General features: G+C 37.3%; 1 protein-coding gene across 1 annotated transcript in view; it reads left to right on the top strand.

The window, feature by feature from the left end:
* C7 (complement C7) overlaps nt 1-17,739 on the top strand; it is a 48,525-nt gene that overhangs the window by 5,801 nt on the left and 24,985 nt on the right. Inside the window, exons 2-8 of the mRNA XM_036910875.2 lie at nt 516-571; nt 2,315-2,390; nt 5,217-5,358; nt 7,288-7,435; nt 8,496-8,634; nt 15,187-15,357; nt 16,576-16,819. Coding sequence (XP_036766770.2) covers nt 516-571; nt 2,315-2,390; nt 5,217-5,358; nt 7,288-7,435; nt 8,496-8,634; nt 15,187-15,357; nt 16,576-16,819 — 976 coding nt within the window. The remainder of the gene's footprint in view (nt 1-515; nt 572-2,314; nt 2,391-5,216; nt 5,359-7,287; nt 7,436-8,495; nt 8,635-15,186; nt 15,358-16,575; nt 16,820-17,739) is intronic.

The raw sequence follows: 17,739 nt of genomic DNA, 5'->3' as shown, positions 1-17,739 counted from the left end.
TATATACCTTATGAACTCAGAGGTGTTTTAAAGCCCAGAGGAGCCACCTACAGAACTAAGGAGTGAGCACCACCAGCCCACTGGCTAGAGATGTGTCTCAACTTTCCGTTCTTCATTTATGAAACTTATTTTCCTTTTAACTACTCAGCCCAGGGTCGTATCTTTCATCTAGGCTTTCTCCTCTCTGGGTCCTAATGGGTGCTGAAGTTAGACAGAGTGCAGGAAGGAAATGAAAGAAATGCTTGTGACTATTTGACTCTAGTGAGCATTTTCTATTTGGTCTCCATGTTGTTCAGCTCCTAAGTTGTCTTCACAAAAATGAATAGGAGATGAGCTCTAGAGGATTATATTAAACTTTTATTTAAAATGGAAACTTAAGACAAGCAGAGTCAGGAAGCCTTCTCCATGGTTCTTTCATTCTTTACATTCCCACCTTACAAATCTTGACTTGTACAGATTTATTCATTTTCAACTCATGAAGGAAATAAAATAGTGCTCTATTTTTTCTCCCCCAGGCGATAAGCTTACTCATCTTAGTGGGATTTATAGGAGAGTTCCAAGTTTTTTCAAGGTAAGAAGTGTTTGGATTGTGTGTGGGAGTCATTAAAATTATTTTTTCATTTTTAGGGAATTCTTTAGTCTGGCCAGATTTTTACATTGCAGCCTGAGAATATTTTTCCCTTCAACACTTTATCTTCCACATTTTTGAAAAAGGCAGTGATAGCAAAATCTTGTTTTTTCTTATTCTTATTTTACTCCCTGATAGAAGAAACCTGAAGATTAAAAACACCTCAAGGTTTTCTGCTTGTCCCAGCACCCTCGTCTTACTTATAATTCAGAGAAATTCCTCTGACCTGTAGATATTAGAGCAGAATTTGATCTTTAAATGTAATCATTGCAAAACATTCTTTGGAATTTAAAGATTGAGAGATTTTTAAGACAATAATTTTATTGACTCTCGAGACCTGGAAAAAGCCAGTGTCATTTACTGATGGCCTTGTTTGTTCTCACCATCAGTTTGGTGGGGTAGGCCCAGGTTAGCTCATTGATTGGACTATTAGAGTATGTGCAGGAGCTGTGGTAGTGACTGGGGACAAAGGGGCCCGAGGCTGTGCCGAGCCTCTGCTGGATAATTCAGGTCTTGAAACAGTTAATTTCAGTGCAAATATGCTAAGAGGTCTGAGAAAGGCCTGGAGCATAGAGTTGGTGAGACCAAGCTACCTTCCCTCCCTAAGCCTCCATGATTGGGGAAGTTCTCTGCCTGTTCCTGGGAACACAAACTAGAAAAACAGGGAATTCAGACCTGTGTAAGGGTCTAAAATATTAAGGCATTTGGATCATCGGTGCCATGTCAACACTGCAGGTGCACAAATTTGGCTCCAGAAAAGCCCCTGAGGCACATACACTACAGAATGGGATTTCTCATTTTTAGGGTCACCTGACAAACTTCAGATAAGCATGAATCACCTTGACTCAAGGTGTCTCCAAGGTGAGGAGTGTGTTTGAAATCCAGAAATCAGGGGTCTTCATTTCTTTGTTCCTCATGAAATATGCTTTTAGGCTAGGCTTACTTAATCTCTGAGGACTAAGCCATGTGACTGTCTTGACATAGTTGGATTTAAACCTTATGTGTGAATTAACTGTCCATTTTCTCCATGTATTTTATTTGAGTGGAATTGTTTAAACTCAAATTGCCCCTACTGTGTGTGTGCTTGAGAAGTGGCCTAACTGAAGAGACAGGCAATTAAAAATAAATTCCTGTCCATTTAGCTCTTGCCAGTTTTAAGTTTCCCCTTCTCATAGGGTCTTTCTAGGACTTCTTGTATTCCAATTAAGAGGTTCTGTATAACTCTGTAATTCATCACTCAGAATCCTTTCAAAGGCTTTTATACCTTCCTCATATATGTTCTCACTTACCCTCCCAATTCTGAATCTTGTTTATATTTCCATAATACATTATACTGTACACATTTCTGTTATGAAACCTATCAGATTAGATACATTTAATTATTACAGTAGATTATTTGTTTATACATCTCTGTCTTTGTCCTCCATTCTATCAATGGTCAGTGACCTATCTCTTTCATTAAGTCTATAACTCTGGTGTCTAAATAGGGTTTGGTACATTAGAGATGCTCAATAAATGTTAATCTCTAAAAAGAGTAAGATCCCTTCCACATATATTTTTACATATTTTGGGATAATTTTGGTGTCTCTTAGGAAAAAAGTTGTAAAGCAAATTTTTTACTATTTTTGACTATTCTTTATGTCTCCTCTTTCTTATCTTTCTACCTGCTTTATAACAATTTGACAGAGCCTCCTCTCCAGTCAATTGCCAGTGGGATTCCTTTGGGCCTTGGTCAGAATGCAGTGGTTGTACTAAAACTCAGGTAGGACCATCAAAAACTTTGCATTTGTTGTTTTGTATGCAGAAATACCTTAGGTATGGACAAAATGGCATTAAGTTTTGATTTTTTTATGTCTCTTGAAAACATAATTAGTGTTTTGAAGGGGAAAAGTATGACTTATTTAATAGCTAAAATTATAGTAAAATAATTTCTGCGTTCTCATTTTTCTTGCATGACTTTTCTAAATTGTAATTTGAGCCTGGAAATACATATAAAAGTTTAGAGCAACTCACTAACTCTTTAACTATTAGAGAAATAAGAATAGCATGAAATGAAGTTGGTGGATAATCCAAAATCTGTTTCCTATTTACTGGGTTCAACTTTTCTCCTTATTTGAAACAAACATTAACATGTAGCGAATGGCTGCTTTGTTTTACCTAACAAGTAGCGAGTGACCATGAGAAGTCAAACATTTTGCAATGCTTTAAGGTTTAATTCCTAAATAATATCAATAATATATCAGACTTGATCTGGGGATTATAGAGTACTTCTACAAATGTCTACTTTTTTCCTTGTAAATTATGCATTGACAAAAACACAATGAATAATAAAGAAAACACTACTTAAAATTCCACTATTTAGATGAAACCAATATACCAGCATTTTGGTATTTATTCTTTCAATTTATTTTCTCTCCATGTGTTTATGATTTTTAAAATAGGAATAGGTGATCATAACTTTGCATTCTACTACTTTAACTTACATTTTACTGTCAGCATGAATTTTAATATAGCTGTATTGTTTCATTATATGAATATGTCAATCTTACTAATCCACTTTCGTGTTGGTTAAGATTTAGGCAATTCACATTTTTTGTTATTATAAATAAAAACTTTAATGAATATTTTTGTACATCCTCATCCTCATCTGTCCTCTCCTCTGAAAATTTCCTTCAGATAAATGCCAAAAATATAATGTCTGTGTTAAAATTTCTGAAAATTTGAATGGGTTTTTTAATTGAGATATAATTTTTTATTGAGATATAATTGACGTAAACAATTATATTAATTTTAAGTATACAACATGATTGAATATTTGGAAATTATTTTAAAGGTGGCTCAATTTGGACAAAAATGTATATATAAGGATAATTTTTTAATTATTAAAATAACCAAACCATATTACAGAAGATAATTTCTATTTTGAAAAATCATCATAATAACCATTTTCATTAAGCATTTATGTAGTACCTACATGAATCTACTTACAAAATAAATTATACAAATGCAGAATTTTTCTTCTGGCAAATAGACGACAACTCTGACTATAGGCAAACAGGTCTGTGAAGAATAAGGCTAAAACCAAGCAAACACTAACCATGGAAAACATTTTCATAATTAAAATAAGAAAGAACACTAAATAGTAGATAGAAAATATTTTTCATATTAATAATTTTTTCTTTGAGTGAAGGTCATCATGCAATGGATACATTCCTAGATTATAACACCAACATATCATCCAGAAAGAGACAAGTGGAAATGAAAAAGGGGTTGTAAGATCAGAATTTGACAGGCGAGAATGAGACTCAGATTGGGCAACCATCAAGGTCATCCTGTGTATGGAAATGGAGAACATGACTTACACAAACTCTACAGCCTATGCTTAGGAGCTTGAGATAAAGACAAATTAATAGCCCACAAATTAATATGAGAGGTATCCTCGTCAATTAAATACAGAAACTAAAAACACATCAAGAAACTGTACTGTGTTCCATCCCCACTCATAGTCCTCCCTGTCTGCTCTGCCTGGACGCAGTGACAGGTGCCAGAGCCCAGCCCAGGCAGAAGCAAAACTGCTCGGAGTTTAAATTACATTACTGTGGTTCACTGTCCCAGGGAATCCCCCCTTTCAGTCCAACTTAGGATGGATGAATAGATTTAATATTGTTTTGTATATCTAGTCTTCCCATCGGTCTGTGCTCAAGGTTTAAATTATCTGAAATCTCAGATTTTCTTCATTTTGATTAATGGGGTAAAGGTGAATACAGGGAGAAGCTGAAAAGATGCACATTTGATTGATGGGAGAGAAAAAGAATTTTGTAGATAGATCTTTTTTGTTTAAACATGTCTTCCTATTGATTAAATACATCTTAGGACAAATCAGTTATTTCTCATTTGGCTTGATAATTTCCTCAATTTTCCCATACTTGCCCCGCAGAGGTTTGCCTTTGCTATATGTCCCGTTTCAGAGGTCAGTGATTTTGTCTGTCTGGTAAAATTCCATTGTAGGTGTAACTTCACCTTTGGACTACCTAAGCTTCTCTTTTGTAAACTTGACTTCATGTTGGCATATTTCTCTCTCTCCATATTGTTTTGCCTTGCCTTACACTGCCCAAAACTGCTTAACATTCAGCTCAAATCAATCGCCCCCACTTTTCTAAAGGTCACCTGAACTCCTCTTCATTTCAACCCCCATCCTCAGTACCCTTCCTTCCTGTGGCAAAATTCATTTCCCCTTTTGTAATTAGCTCTTGGTACACAGCTTTGGCAAAAATGTTAATCATTCTATATTGTAACCTATTTGCTTATGTATCTACTCAGCTAACTCTTTCAGGTTACTTTCTTAAAAATTCACAATTTTTTTTACACCCAACCTTGAGAATAACATGTAGCTGGGAGAGCTCTATAAATAACAACCCAGTATCACTGGACTCAAGGACGAGTGGGTCTGTGGGTTCATTGATATTGGAGGTTTTCGATACCAGAACAATTTCCTGAACTTGTTTCTCCAGCTGTGTTAATTTCCCTCAGATTTTATTTCTCGGATAAAGGAAACCAGAGATATTAAAAAGCACTATTTTGTATTTAGACTCGAAGGCGATCAATCTCTGTTTATGGGCAGTATGAGGGTCATCCTTGCGTCGGAAGTGCTTTTGAAACACGATCATGTGAGCCGACCCGAGGATGTCCAACAGAAGAGGGATGTGGAGAGCGTTTCAGGTGTTTTTCAGGTATGTGTTTTCCATAGGCTTGGCATGCAGAGTGTGAATTCAACTACTGTTTAATTAACTTTCTCAGTATGTATTTTCTGAATTTTACTGAATTTATACTAGCCTAAAAATTAGTTTTCCCCAAATATCAGTAGGATTTTTTTTGGCATATTAATCATACACTCAACTATCATTCTTTCAAATGCAAGAGGAGGCATCTGGTAATAAATTTTGGAGATACTCTTTGCCTCTGAAAAGAACATATGACAACTGGCATACCCAAAGAATTCTACTCACTGCATTTTTGGTGATGATGTAGAGTGAGTCTGGTATGTATACAGAGATTGGGCAAAGATCATGTTGCTGGACAAATTGTTTTTATGTTTACAAGAAAAGCATCTCTAGTTAGCTAAACAAGGAGCAATGCAGATCACCCTGTACTGAAACATAGTTTTGGCATTGAGTATTATTTGACCTATTGTCTATGTTGAATTTGTGCATTCAGATTAATTCAACAACTCTTAACAAATATTTATTCTTCTTCTTATGCTCCAGATATAGTTGATGAAGGTTGTGGACATAGAAATGAAACACATAGCCTCTTCTCACAAAAATATTAAATTTTAAACATTATTTCATATATGATCCTTGCATTAGAAGTGTGCCAAACTCCTATTTTACTTTCAAAACCCAAGTCAGATGATGCCTCCTTTGGGAAGTCTTCCCTAGCCCACCAATTGATTGAGCTAATTAACAAATCACTTCTCATTTCCTACAAACATGGTGCCGAGTCTGGAGTCTTTGTTTGCTTGGGAGTCTCTCTTGGGGAGGCCATGAACTCCTTGAAAATATGGATTATATTTCTTTCATTTTTGCATCTAGAGTGCCTGGTATTCAGAAGAGACTTTCATGAATGTTTGTTGCATTGAATTGAGTGAGAGTGTAGTGGCATGCCTGTTATACTATCAGGACAGTTGTGTGCAATGCACGCTATGAAGACACTGCGGCAGGACATGCATTATAGCTTATGGGGTAGGGATGGTTTCCAAGGGGAGATAATATATCATTTGATTACTGAAGGACAAGTAGGTGAGAGGCAGGAAAAACCCTTCTAGGCTGAGAGAACTATAAGAGCAAGGCCAGCAGAAATGATGGAAAGCCTGGCCTTTTCATCATGTAAGTGATCCATAATGACTACAGCATAGGAAGCAAGTAGGAGAATGGCTTCAGATGATGTTGGGCAGGTAGGCAGGGGCTAAGATCATCTGTATGCTACTGTGTTTCTGTGGTTCCCTGGCTTATGACTACCGTAACAATTATGTTGCTGAATTATAATGACCTATGTCTTCATTATTAAATTATAAAGTATAAAAAAAGCCTGGCAAATACCATTTTTATTCATATTTGTACCCCAACACCTGGAAGAGTGTCTTGCACAGAGTAGATGCTAAAGAAATGTTGAGTTTTAAGCTTTAAAAATTTTCATCTTTAACATGGGAACTTTAGACTCAGTGCCCCTGTTCTCAAATCTTACACATCTAAATATCTCAGAATTTAGTGCTGTGGGCAGTGATTACAAAAAAGAACTCAAAATTTGAACGGCAGGAAGGAGGTTGATTTATTTTCCCAGTGATTGGCATCCTATGATTTGGGAGGATTCAGATTTCATTATGGAGGATTATTCAGACTCTGCTTGATTAGGGGTGAAAGCCTAGAATTTGAATTCAGGTTCTTTTTCAATTTTGTTTCTGGATGGTGTCAGTATCAGCTATGTGTGTTACAAAATGAGGACCAAAATAATCACCAGTCCTTCTCGGGATACTCTGAGGATTAATCTCAAATCCACATTAGAGTATCAGTGCAAAGGTGGGGGTGAGACCTTTTTGATCCCAGGTGGTGTTTCCCTTCTTCCCTCTTTCATTTTTTGTGAGGGCCTTTCTTCGTGGACAGGTCAGTGCATCAGCAAATCCTTGGTTTGCAATGGGGATTCTGACTGCGAAGAAGACAGTGCTGATGAAGACAGATGTGACGATTTAGAAAGTAGACCTTCCTGTGACATCGATAAACCTCCTCCCAACATAGAACTTACCGGAAATGGGTAAGGTGTTAGCAGCTTCCTGTGCACACCAGTGGGCTAGTTTTTCATTTTGTTTTGTTTTATTTTATGGCTTGGTAAGTCTAATAACAAAGCACCTAGTAGCCAAGACTTTGGCTCAGAGATCTTTGCCAGATCCTGAAACACTTTTAAAATATATACCTGTGTAAGCTGTAAATATATGTGGTAAAATGTAGAGTGGCCAGTTGTCCCTGGACTGTCCTGGTTTTAGCACTGAAAAGTCCTGCATCCATGGAAACCCCTTGGACCTGGAAAGCCCTGGATAGTCCATTACCCTATTGGATGGGGGGCACAGGAGAGAGAGAGAACTGATTCAGTGATGTGGGGCTGCCCAAGAGAAAGAAGAGACAGAATAAGAGAAGCGAAAGAAGACAGACAGCAATGTGGTGAAATATTCCGCCTGCAAAGTAATTGTGGAATCTAGCTGGGGACATTCATTTCCAAGTGTAATTGGGACAATACTATGTTGGCCTTTTCCAAAAGAATTCTGAGGAACTTTAAAGGACCAGACCCAAGTTAATGTTTCAAGACTTTAAAATAACCTATTCTAAACTGATAGAAGTGATTTTTTTCTGTAATAGTTTAAAATTCATTAACAGAGAAATGGTAAATGTTCCTTTTACCATATACCATTCAGCATGCTAATAGGCAATTAGCTGAAATTCTTTGCAAACTCTCTCTTGTCAAGTGTAATCTTAATTGTATTAGTTTCACCTATAGATTCAATTCAAAACCAGCTATTGCTATAGATGCAAAAAGGCTGTGTGTTTCCCAAACATGTTCTTAGGCAGAAAGGATTTTGGATTATCCCAGCTTTTAGTTGTGGCTATTACAGTGCACAGGGGAAGTTGGGTAATATGTGATGTACATAGGATTGTTCTCTATATTTGAGCTCTCTCAAAGAAATGCTTAACTGTAATGTATTTCAAGACTTTCTACAGTTCTCTAATGGTACTTTTTTCAGCCAAGTGCTATTTATGTTTTTTAATGGCTTTTTCTTCCTTCTTTCATCCCTTTTGTTTGTTTGTTTGTTTTTAAACAGTTACAATGAACTCACTGGCCAGTTCAGGAGCAGAGTCTTCAACACTAAAAGTTTTGGTGGTCAATGCAGGAAGGTGTTTAGTGGGGATGGAAAAGATTTCTACAGACTGAGTGGAAATATCCTCTCTTATACATTTCAGGTACTTAATTATTTACCTTGATTTAATATACTTTTGGTCTGTCAATTGTTTCCAGAGATTGTTATTTATATGATATAATTGTTTGGTATTTGTTGGGAATTTACTTGTGGCCTAATATGTAGCTAGTTCTTTTAAATGTTTTATATGGGCTTAAACAGAATACATATTATTTAACTCTGGGGTGTAGGGCAATGATACTTTTGTGTCATTAAAGCCAAACTATCCTTTTGTCTTATTTTCAACTCCATGCTCTGTCTGGGCTGGAACCTGAGGGTCTGTCTGTGTATGGGTATAAAAATCAAGGTCCTTGCCTTGACAGTGGTAAGGCAATTTCCTTACCACTGTCACAGTGTCACCTCGACTAAAATGCTTTTATTTTTAAACACCTCACTTATACAAAAGAGTGTGAATAACATACATGCAGTTGGAAGAAAACCAATAGAATATTCATATATGTGTACCACTCACCTTAAGAAATGGAGTATTGCCGGTGACTTTTAAAGAGCCTCATCCACCCCTCTCTGATCACATTGCCCTTACACCCCCGGCAACTATCTCATCTTGTGTATTAATCCTTTCCTTGTCTTTCTATATATGTTTAGCCCATATGTCTTTGTCCCTAAATAAAAATGTGTGATTTAGTTTTGCCATTTATATAAACAAATCACACGGTATAGCCTTCCATTGTTTTTTCACTCAAAATTATGATTTTGAAATTTATCCCTGCTGAGGTAGATGGCATTTTTACTGCTATTCCAGAGTTCTTCTTGTGAAAATGTCTTGAACTTCCTTGGGCATGAGTTCCATGCACATGGGCTGCAGCCTCTCCAGGGCACTCAGAACGGGGCTTTGTAGGTTATGCACAGATTACACTTGACCAGGTAAGGCTTCCCAAATGAGCAATTTCTGCCCACCCAGTAGCGTGGGAGTGGGGCTGTGTTCCCATCCTCGCCAGACTGAGCTTCTGGTCTCGGGGTCTCTTCTCTGGACTCCTGCTTCTCACAGGTTTCTGCCATACACACCTAAACTCATTCTGCTCCTTGATTTCAACGCAAAATCTACTCGCGTGGAAGCAGTTCTGGCTCTAGGGGACAGACATTCCTGAAGGTTTGGAGGGAGTGCAGAGGAGAGATTTCTGTTGCAGTGGTGCTAACACAATGACCAGGAACAGCTGACACCCTGCCTCTTGAGGTGTCCATCCCCTCCAAACCCCACAGAAGGACTCGTCCTGTGCTAGCCTCCTTCCTGCCCTCCTCTTCCAAGATCTCCTCTGTGCTTCTCTTCCCGTTTCCTCCCCTAACTCTGAAAATACCCAGCTCAGACCTTCTTGTCTATTCCTCTCAAATTTGTAAGCCAAAACTAAAGGCAATTATCATGGAAGGGCCTTTTGTTGACCAAAATTAATCTTCTCCAGAAAGCAGTTTTGGTAGCAAAGGCACCTCCTCCAACTTAAAATAAAATGTATTTCATTTAAGAGTTATTGAATCAGGAAAATGGAAAGTGAAACTGATCTAAAAACTAATCTTGGCTTCTAAGTTTTGAATATTGTCTGTAGCAGCTGCACTATTTTAAGCAGTTTGTAGAGTTTTAATCCTCACGTTTTTGGAGGGTAAGTCATTTTACTGTTTTATATATGTGGAAATTGAGGCTCAGAGGACTTCAAGTTACTAAATTAGTGAGTATTAAGCTTGTATCTTTTGGCTTCACAGCCATTTATTTTCCCGCTATATGTTACTCTCCCAATGTATTATACTTAATTGCTTTTTCAGTTCTAAATTCTACATGGTGAATAACATGTACTGTAATTTAACCATGACCAGAAGGGAGAATGAGAGGCACATATAGAGTATTTTTTCTTCTATTCCCAGGAGCCTGTGAGAGGGAAAATTGCATATACATATATATTTTTGAGGGGGGATCAAATTTAGGAGGTTACAGAACAGAGAAAATAATTAGGGAGAGAATTTATGACATAGTTGGAAAGCAGACATTCTGGAAGTCTGCAGTTTCTGAAGAAGATAAATAATTTCATAGCAGCCTAATCCTGACATTCGTTCTCAGCTTGGCCTGGGTTTTGGATTGACATCTAAAATGCCTTTCCAGTCACTGAGTTAGAAAGTGTTTTTTCAGAGGTAGAGGGGAAATTATAGCCTGTTTTGAGTGAAGAATAGAGCTGTTTTGAGGATCCAGCCTGAGGCGAGGTGGCAGCAGTAGGCCGTGAGTCAGTCACTGAAGGGCAGGCCCGTGAGAAATGGAGGCAGAGAACGTCAGAGGCAGAGAACATCCTCCATCGTTCAGAGAGACAGAGGGCCACTGGGCATTTGGCGATGAGGTGGACGGTGGCAGTTGGCTTGTGGAACATAAACAAAACAGAATCCGTCAGTCTCTCTTATGATCTCTGTTTTGGTTATCAGCATCGTAGTTTATGCAGGGCAAACTCGGTTTCTTATTGAGCAAGCCCCTTTCTGTTCCCTCATATTTTTCATACCGTGTGGGAGCCTTTGGAACATAAGCACATTCCTGCACGTCACTCTGGGAAGGTGTCGCTCTGCTTAGCTCAGCGGGAAGGCTGCTGAAAGACTGTGGTGTTATTCTCCGCCTGTAATGAGATGCAGATGGCACTGAGTGACAATTAGGGTGGAGAAAATGGATCCTCCTGTAGCTGAGCTTGAATTTTCTTCATTATATTTTTGGAAGAGAGCTCCTATGTGCATATAACAAAAACATATTCTAAAGGCAATTTTAACTAATGCTTAATTATCTGATCCTGGGCTGCTTCTGTTGGTAATAGCTCACATATACTAAGAGCCCGTTATGTACTATGCACTGTTTCAAGTGCTTTGAATGGATCTTTTTTCTTTATAATAACTCAAAAAGGTAGGTACTCTCATCTCTATCTTACAGATGATAAAATCGAGGCAAAGAAATGCTGAATAATTCACCACAGTCAGAGATAATAGATGACAAACAGGGACCTGAACCTTAGAAGAGTGACTCTTGAGTCCTGGCAGCGTACTGCACTTTGGTGGGGCTAGAATGGGTGTAAGTGTTGACAGCAACGAGTCAGCAGAGAAAGAAGTATTGAAGCTGTAGAAGAGGCAACAATAACCAAGTTAAGTCCTTTAAAGAGTAGGAGTGAATGCAATCTAGAGAAGAGAGAGAAAATAGCTGTAGACAGGCAGAGGGACACCTGGGAGGAAAAGCAGCAAGGAAGCGTTAATAAACTGGTAAATTTGTTAGCCAGAAATTTAAACGGTCTCTGTCTGATAGCAGGAGTGTTTGTAAAGAAAGAGGTTAAGGTCATCTGAGGGTGAAGGAAGCTATTGTAAGATGGGAGGCTGAGGTAAGTGCAGAACTTTTGAAACAGATTCTGTAGAGAAAGGGAAAGAGAGAACTGACTGGGGAAGCAGAGGACAGCTGAAATGTATGGAGGGTCCACTGAGGTTGGAAACCATGAGTGGACTAGAGGGGCACCCCTCTATAGTTGTGTGATATTTCTATAGTAGTGCCAAGCAGCTTGGCTGCAAGCACTGAACCAGGGATGGGTTTTTTTGCGAGGCAAAAATGATGGTGAAAGTATGCAGGCAAGGGAGTTAAGTTCATTGGCAAGAGAGTGGTTGAGAGGGTGTGTTTTCTTATATATATATATATATATATATATATATACATAACAATAACAATATTATGCACAGCAGTAATAGTATAGACTATAACTATATTCAGGTTCTCAGATTCGATTCTAATGTGTCAGTTTGTGGGAGGAGATCTTCCCACACCTAATACTAAGCAATTCTTGAACACTAACAGGGTGCTGGAGAAGTCATCTCAATTCTCATGCTATCTGCCCAGAGACAGCACTAGATTCCCCAGCTTAAGGGCTCTGTCCTACAAGACTGCCCTCCCCCCACCACTGCAAACACTAGTCACAAGCCCCAGGCAGTTAACTTGTGCTTCTGATTTACTGGCTACAGATTGGAGGTTCCCACAACCTAGTCTTTAGGTTCGATTAATTTGCTAGAGTGGCTCACAGAACTCAGGAAAACACTTACCTTTACTAGTTTAATAAAGGATACTGTTAAGGATACAAGTTAACAGCCAGATGAAGAGAGACATAGGGCAAGGCCCCAGCTGAAGGAGCTTCTATCCTCTCAGACCTTGAGGCCTGGCTCCGTGGCCCATGGAAGTGTTCTGGCTCCCCAAGTGTAGAAGATCTCCCTGACAGAGAAGCAGGATTTAACAGAGCAGAGAGTGACAAGCTGTCCTCGGGGGTTTTTGTGAGGGCTTCATTGCAGTCATGATGGACTAAATTATTGTCTATTGGCTGATTCAACCTCCAGTCCCACCCTTGGGTGGAGGTCTAAAGTCTCTCACTAACATGGAAAAACACCCATTTCCCCTTTAAGACTCTGTAGTGTTTTTAGGAACTATGGACGAAGACCAAATATACCTGGGAAATACATACTTGGTCATATGAATTACCAAGTATGTGTTTCTTGTGACTCCTTATACTGTAGTGGCTGAAGTCATGAACCATGAGCCTGTCTGCATCAGGAAGGAAATGAACAAATCATGGTACTGATGGGGAGACAGAGGGGGAAATAAGTTGGAGAGCTTGTCTCTGTGAAGTTCAATAATAGGTTGACTGTAATACAACAAGAGTCAAAAGAGTAAGAGATGTCAGGGTGTAGGATGTTTGAATATGTGGTTACAGAGGAAGGATCAGTCTGGGGAATGCAGGATCTAAGGAAGGAAGAGGGCATTAATCAAGAAAATTTAAGAAGATCACACTACCTTGAAAAAGATGACCTTGGAGCCATGTGTAAAGTAAATTAAGAGGCTTATATGTATAAATCATGAATCAAATATATGAACTATGAACTATGTATCTGAAGATGAGAGAAAATAAGCAATTTTTTTACACTGAAAGGAAGGTAGAAAACATCTCTTCACAGAGAGAGAAAAAGACTAAGTTCTGTGTCTATCTGAAACCAAATAGTACTGAGACACTGTTCAGTGGCTATAGAAATCTCTAATAGCACTTTAAATAATGCTGTTTTTGTAGTCAATATGAACACATATTTCTCCATTTCAGCTTGAGCTGAATTTTTGCATTTAACTTTTAAACAAACCAATATCATAGTATAAATGAAAATGTTTTAATGAAAGTCATGATTAAATCAATCTTCATTACCTTCCAGCATGTTTTTAGCATGCATACCTAATTTTCATCAGAGGTAGTGATAAAAGTAGGATAATATTTTCTGGCATTTTGGTGAATTTCTCGCTAGTCTTTTTGGACTGAAATATACTAGAATTATCAGTTAACAGTATTATCACATTCATACCTTCTTTCACATTTAACAGGAATATTTTTTCTTCACTGGCATCATTTAAGATGGCTGCATAATCTGTCATTTTCTTTTTAGTTTTGTTTTTAAAGTGTATCATATGTATGACTTTAATTTTCCTTGTGCTTATTTATGGTTTGATTTCAAACACAGATGTGTATGGATATACACTAAAAACCCAAATGCTGTGGAAGGAGAGTTACTGATTTGAATATTTATATAGAGCAGACATTGGGAGACAGAGTCATCTTGCACGTATTATTTTATTTTTACGGTGACTGACATTTTTAGCAAATTAGTTGCCTCATTTAAAAAAAAAACAGAGATTTTTACATAAAGCTTCAGATTTATTTCTTTACTTGAGAGATAGACAGTGTCAATACTAGAACCTGTAGTTACATGTGTGAAGGATTTGAGTGTTGGGTGTCCATTTAGAAAGCATATGTGCCACTTCTTCATCACTCTCTTTCACTGGACAAGTCCAACATTCATTTTATTTGCAAGGCCTGTTGAGTATTTCATTTTGACATTTGATCTAGGATAAAATAAAGGGTGAATACACAATTGTCCCCTCCATGAACGCTGGATCTGTCACTTCTCAGACACGTGTGACTTTCCTGTTGTCTGTTTTGAAATTCTTTTGGGTTGGACTCTTCTTCTACCACCCAACATAGGAAGGAAATTCAATTTTTGCATTTGTTGAAGCCAAAGAGAATTAGAAAATTAAACCCATTACTAGATCACACAGAGCATTCCAAAACAAATTTCAAAAGGTCAAACTCTTTGTATTACCTATTTGCATCTCTGTTCCCCTCCATTAGATGAAAAAAATCAAGAACCAACTGCTTTATAGTTCTCTGTTAGTGTAGCTTCATTGATCTGCTCACTTCAGGGCTAAGGGTTGATACTAAAGAAAAATGGAAGATGTTTGTACACAAACGTGTTGTGTGAATCAGTTGGGATTGCCATTATTGATACCATGTCTCCTGCTTAGCAGAGTAATTATAGAATGAACTGTATTCCTTATACTCAAGCAGGCCTGGTATTAATGAGAGTTACTGTTGTTTTGTGTCAATGATGAGCTTTGTTTTTTGGAGAAGATTGTAATGAAGACAATATCCATATTTAAGGATCTATGACAAAAATTCTTGGTTGTATTCATGGCCTGATTTGGTCATAGCAAACATTTTCATTTTCTTTCTAGGTGAAAATAAATAATGATTTTAATTATGAATTTTACAATAGCAGCTGGTCTTACATGAAACATACATCGACAGAACTTACATCATCTAGTAGGAAACGCTCCTTTTTTGGATCTTCATCATCTTCTTCGTACAGTTATATTTCAAATACTGATGAAATCCATAAGAAGAAGGTTAGTATGAAATATTAGTTAACTTTTCCATATTTTACTGGCTTAAGTTTTTCTAACATAAACAAAAGTGCATGTACCAGAAGGATCAGCTTTCATATTTCAGTTAGGGCAATAGTATTTTCAAAGAGATAATGCAATGAATTTCTTTAAAGGGTACTATCTTAATTCTTCTTGATATTATATTTATATTTTTAATTTTCTCATGAAAGTCTCTATTCTTATTTGAAAAATCCTAAAAAAGCTCCTTACTTGTAAGTCTTCTAGTTAAAACTATCCTAAATTTCTAATTAATGATAACTGATGCTACTATTTTAAATGTTATATACAATTTAAGAAATCCAATTAATATGTTCCTAAACACTAATACTAAAGTCTTTTTTAGAAGGTGCATGAAAATAAAAGATTTTTTAAACATTTTATTACTTTAGAGACATTTTTAGATACTTCGTTGTTTTGAGATACTAAAACTTTTATCTTGGGTAAACTGAACAGATGAGATGATATACACTTATTGCTAAATAATTTTTCAGGCTGACCATCACTCATAATCTGCATATTTCATCTCCTTAAAGTCAGTGATTAATCACACAAAGGAGGTGTACAGGAATATTGCTTTTGTTCATTTTATGACTAGGAAGCTGGCTGTGAAAATAATGAGCTGTGAAAACTTTTATCCTTTCCATATTATACTGTTCACATAAATGAGGATTTGGCATCAGGTAGATATGTCTTGTATATCACTGAAAGATGTTTAGGAAGTGTTTTGAAGACCTCATTATAGAGTGTCTTAACCTTTAAATGCCCCAGTATGGGAGATAAATTAAATGGTCACTCTACTTATTAAGTCATCATCAAGATATAGACACTAGGGACACATTATTTTATATACTTATTTGTGAGCTTATTTAGCAGTTAATAAAGTTGATTTATTTTTTCTGGTTGAGGAGGCCATAACAACTTGGTCTTGGGGTTTTAAAGACCATGTATAAAATAAATTACCATGATATTACAGAGATATTATTCTTGTTTAAATTTCCAAAAATTCCTTAGATTGCTTCAAGTGAATGGGTCCAGAAGAGACCTCAACATGCATCAAAAATAAAAATTCATATAGTCTGGGCTGGAGGTGGCAGTTGATGAAGACATTGGTCAGGGAACTATTTCCATTACCTTTTATCTTCAACCTGAAACTCCTTTTACTCTTTCTTCTTCCCACAGAGTTATCAGTTGTTGGTTGTTCAGAACACAGTGGAAGTCGCTCAGTTTTTCAATAACAACCCAGAATTTTTACAACTTGCTGAGCCATTCTGGAAGGAACTCTCCTACCTTCCCTCTCTGTATGACTACAGCGCCTACCGAAGACTGATTGACCAGTATGGGACACATTATCTGCAGTCTGGGTCCTTAGGAGGAGAATACAAAGTCTTATTTTATGTGGACACAGAAAAAATCAAACAAAGTGGTAGAGTATTAAAAAATTTTGTTATATAATAGCAATGAAGGGATTTTAATGGGGGAAATAACATGTAGTTAATAAACTTTAAAACTTTAAAATATGACAAATAGAGATTAAGTTGCAAAGGAATCCAAACTTGCAAGAATCTCAAGAATCTGTTACATTCTACTCAAAATCTTTAAGAAAAGCCTGACTACTCTTTTAGATAGTAACCTGAAATGTGAGTTAAGCCGTTATCATCACTGGCTATCGCCAGAGGGTGTTGATTGAATTTTTAAAACACTTTTTAACCTTTCCTTTTTAATATTCTTTGAGGATAACTGAGGAATTTATTGATACTACAGAAATCAAAATGCTTTAAAGAATTATTTTATTTACCTCTGTTCTTTACTACTCACATTCTTTAAAAAAAAACCTGCTCTGGATATAACTCACATTCTTAAAAAAATTTTGTAAGTAAAGTTTGCTTACTATATAATACTTGTAGCAATAGCTTAAATGTATTGGATGCCTTCTGCACAACAGGTGATTTACATATGATCAGCAATGATCCTTACTACCCCCAGTGAGATGGCCCCCAGAATTCCTCCAGACAGAGAGATGGTCACTCGGCACTATGGCAAGACTCATCTGGGGGCATATAGACGATAAGGAGACCTAACTGGCTCCAGAGTCAGCTTACCTTCTTCCTTATGCTTTGTGGTGCTGCTATAGAATTGCCTGATTGTTGTTAGAATCAGGGCAGGCCACTGGGTCCTGCTTTGTTGACTTCGCAATGAAAGGACCATCCTCCCAGCTGCCCTGATGTGGGAGGGGAGAGAGAGGAGCCTGAATGCCCATTCCCCCTCTTCAAAGGAGGCCCTGGTTTACTAATGTCCCAAGTCAAAGCGCTCTTTCCCAACTTTTTCCATAAGCTGATGTCCGCA

The sequence above is a fragment of the Manis pentadactyla genome, chromosome 2, assembly GCF_030020395.1.
Source record: "Manis pentadactyla isolate mManPen7 chromosome 2, mManPen7.hap1, whole genome shotgun sequence".
Lineage (NCBI taxonomy): Eukaryota > Metazoa > Chordata > Mammalia > Pholidota > Manidae > Manis > Manis pentadactyla.
Note: the sequence above shows the minus strand (reverse complement) of the source record. Positions and strands in the feature narration are given on the sequence as shown.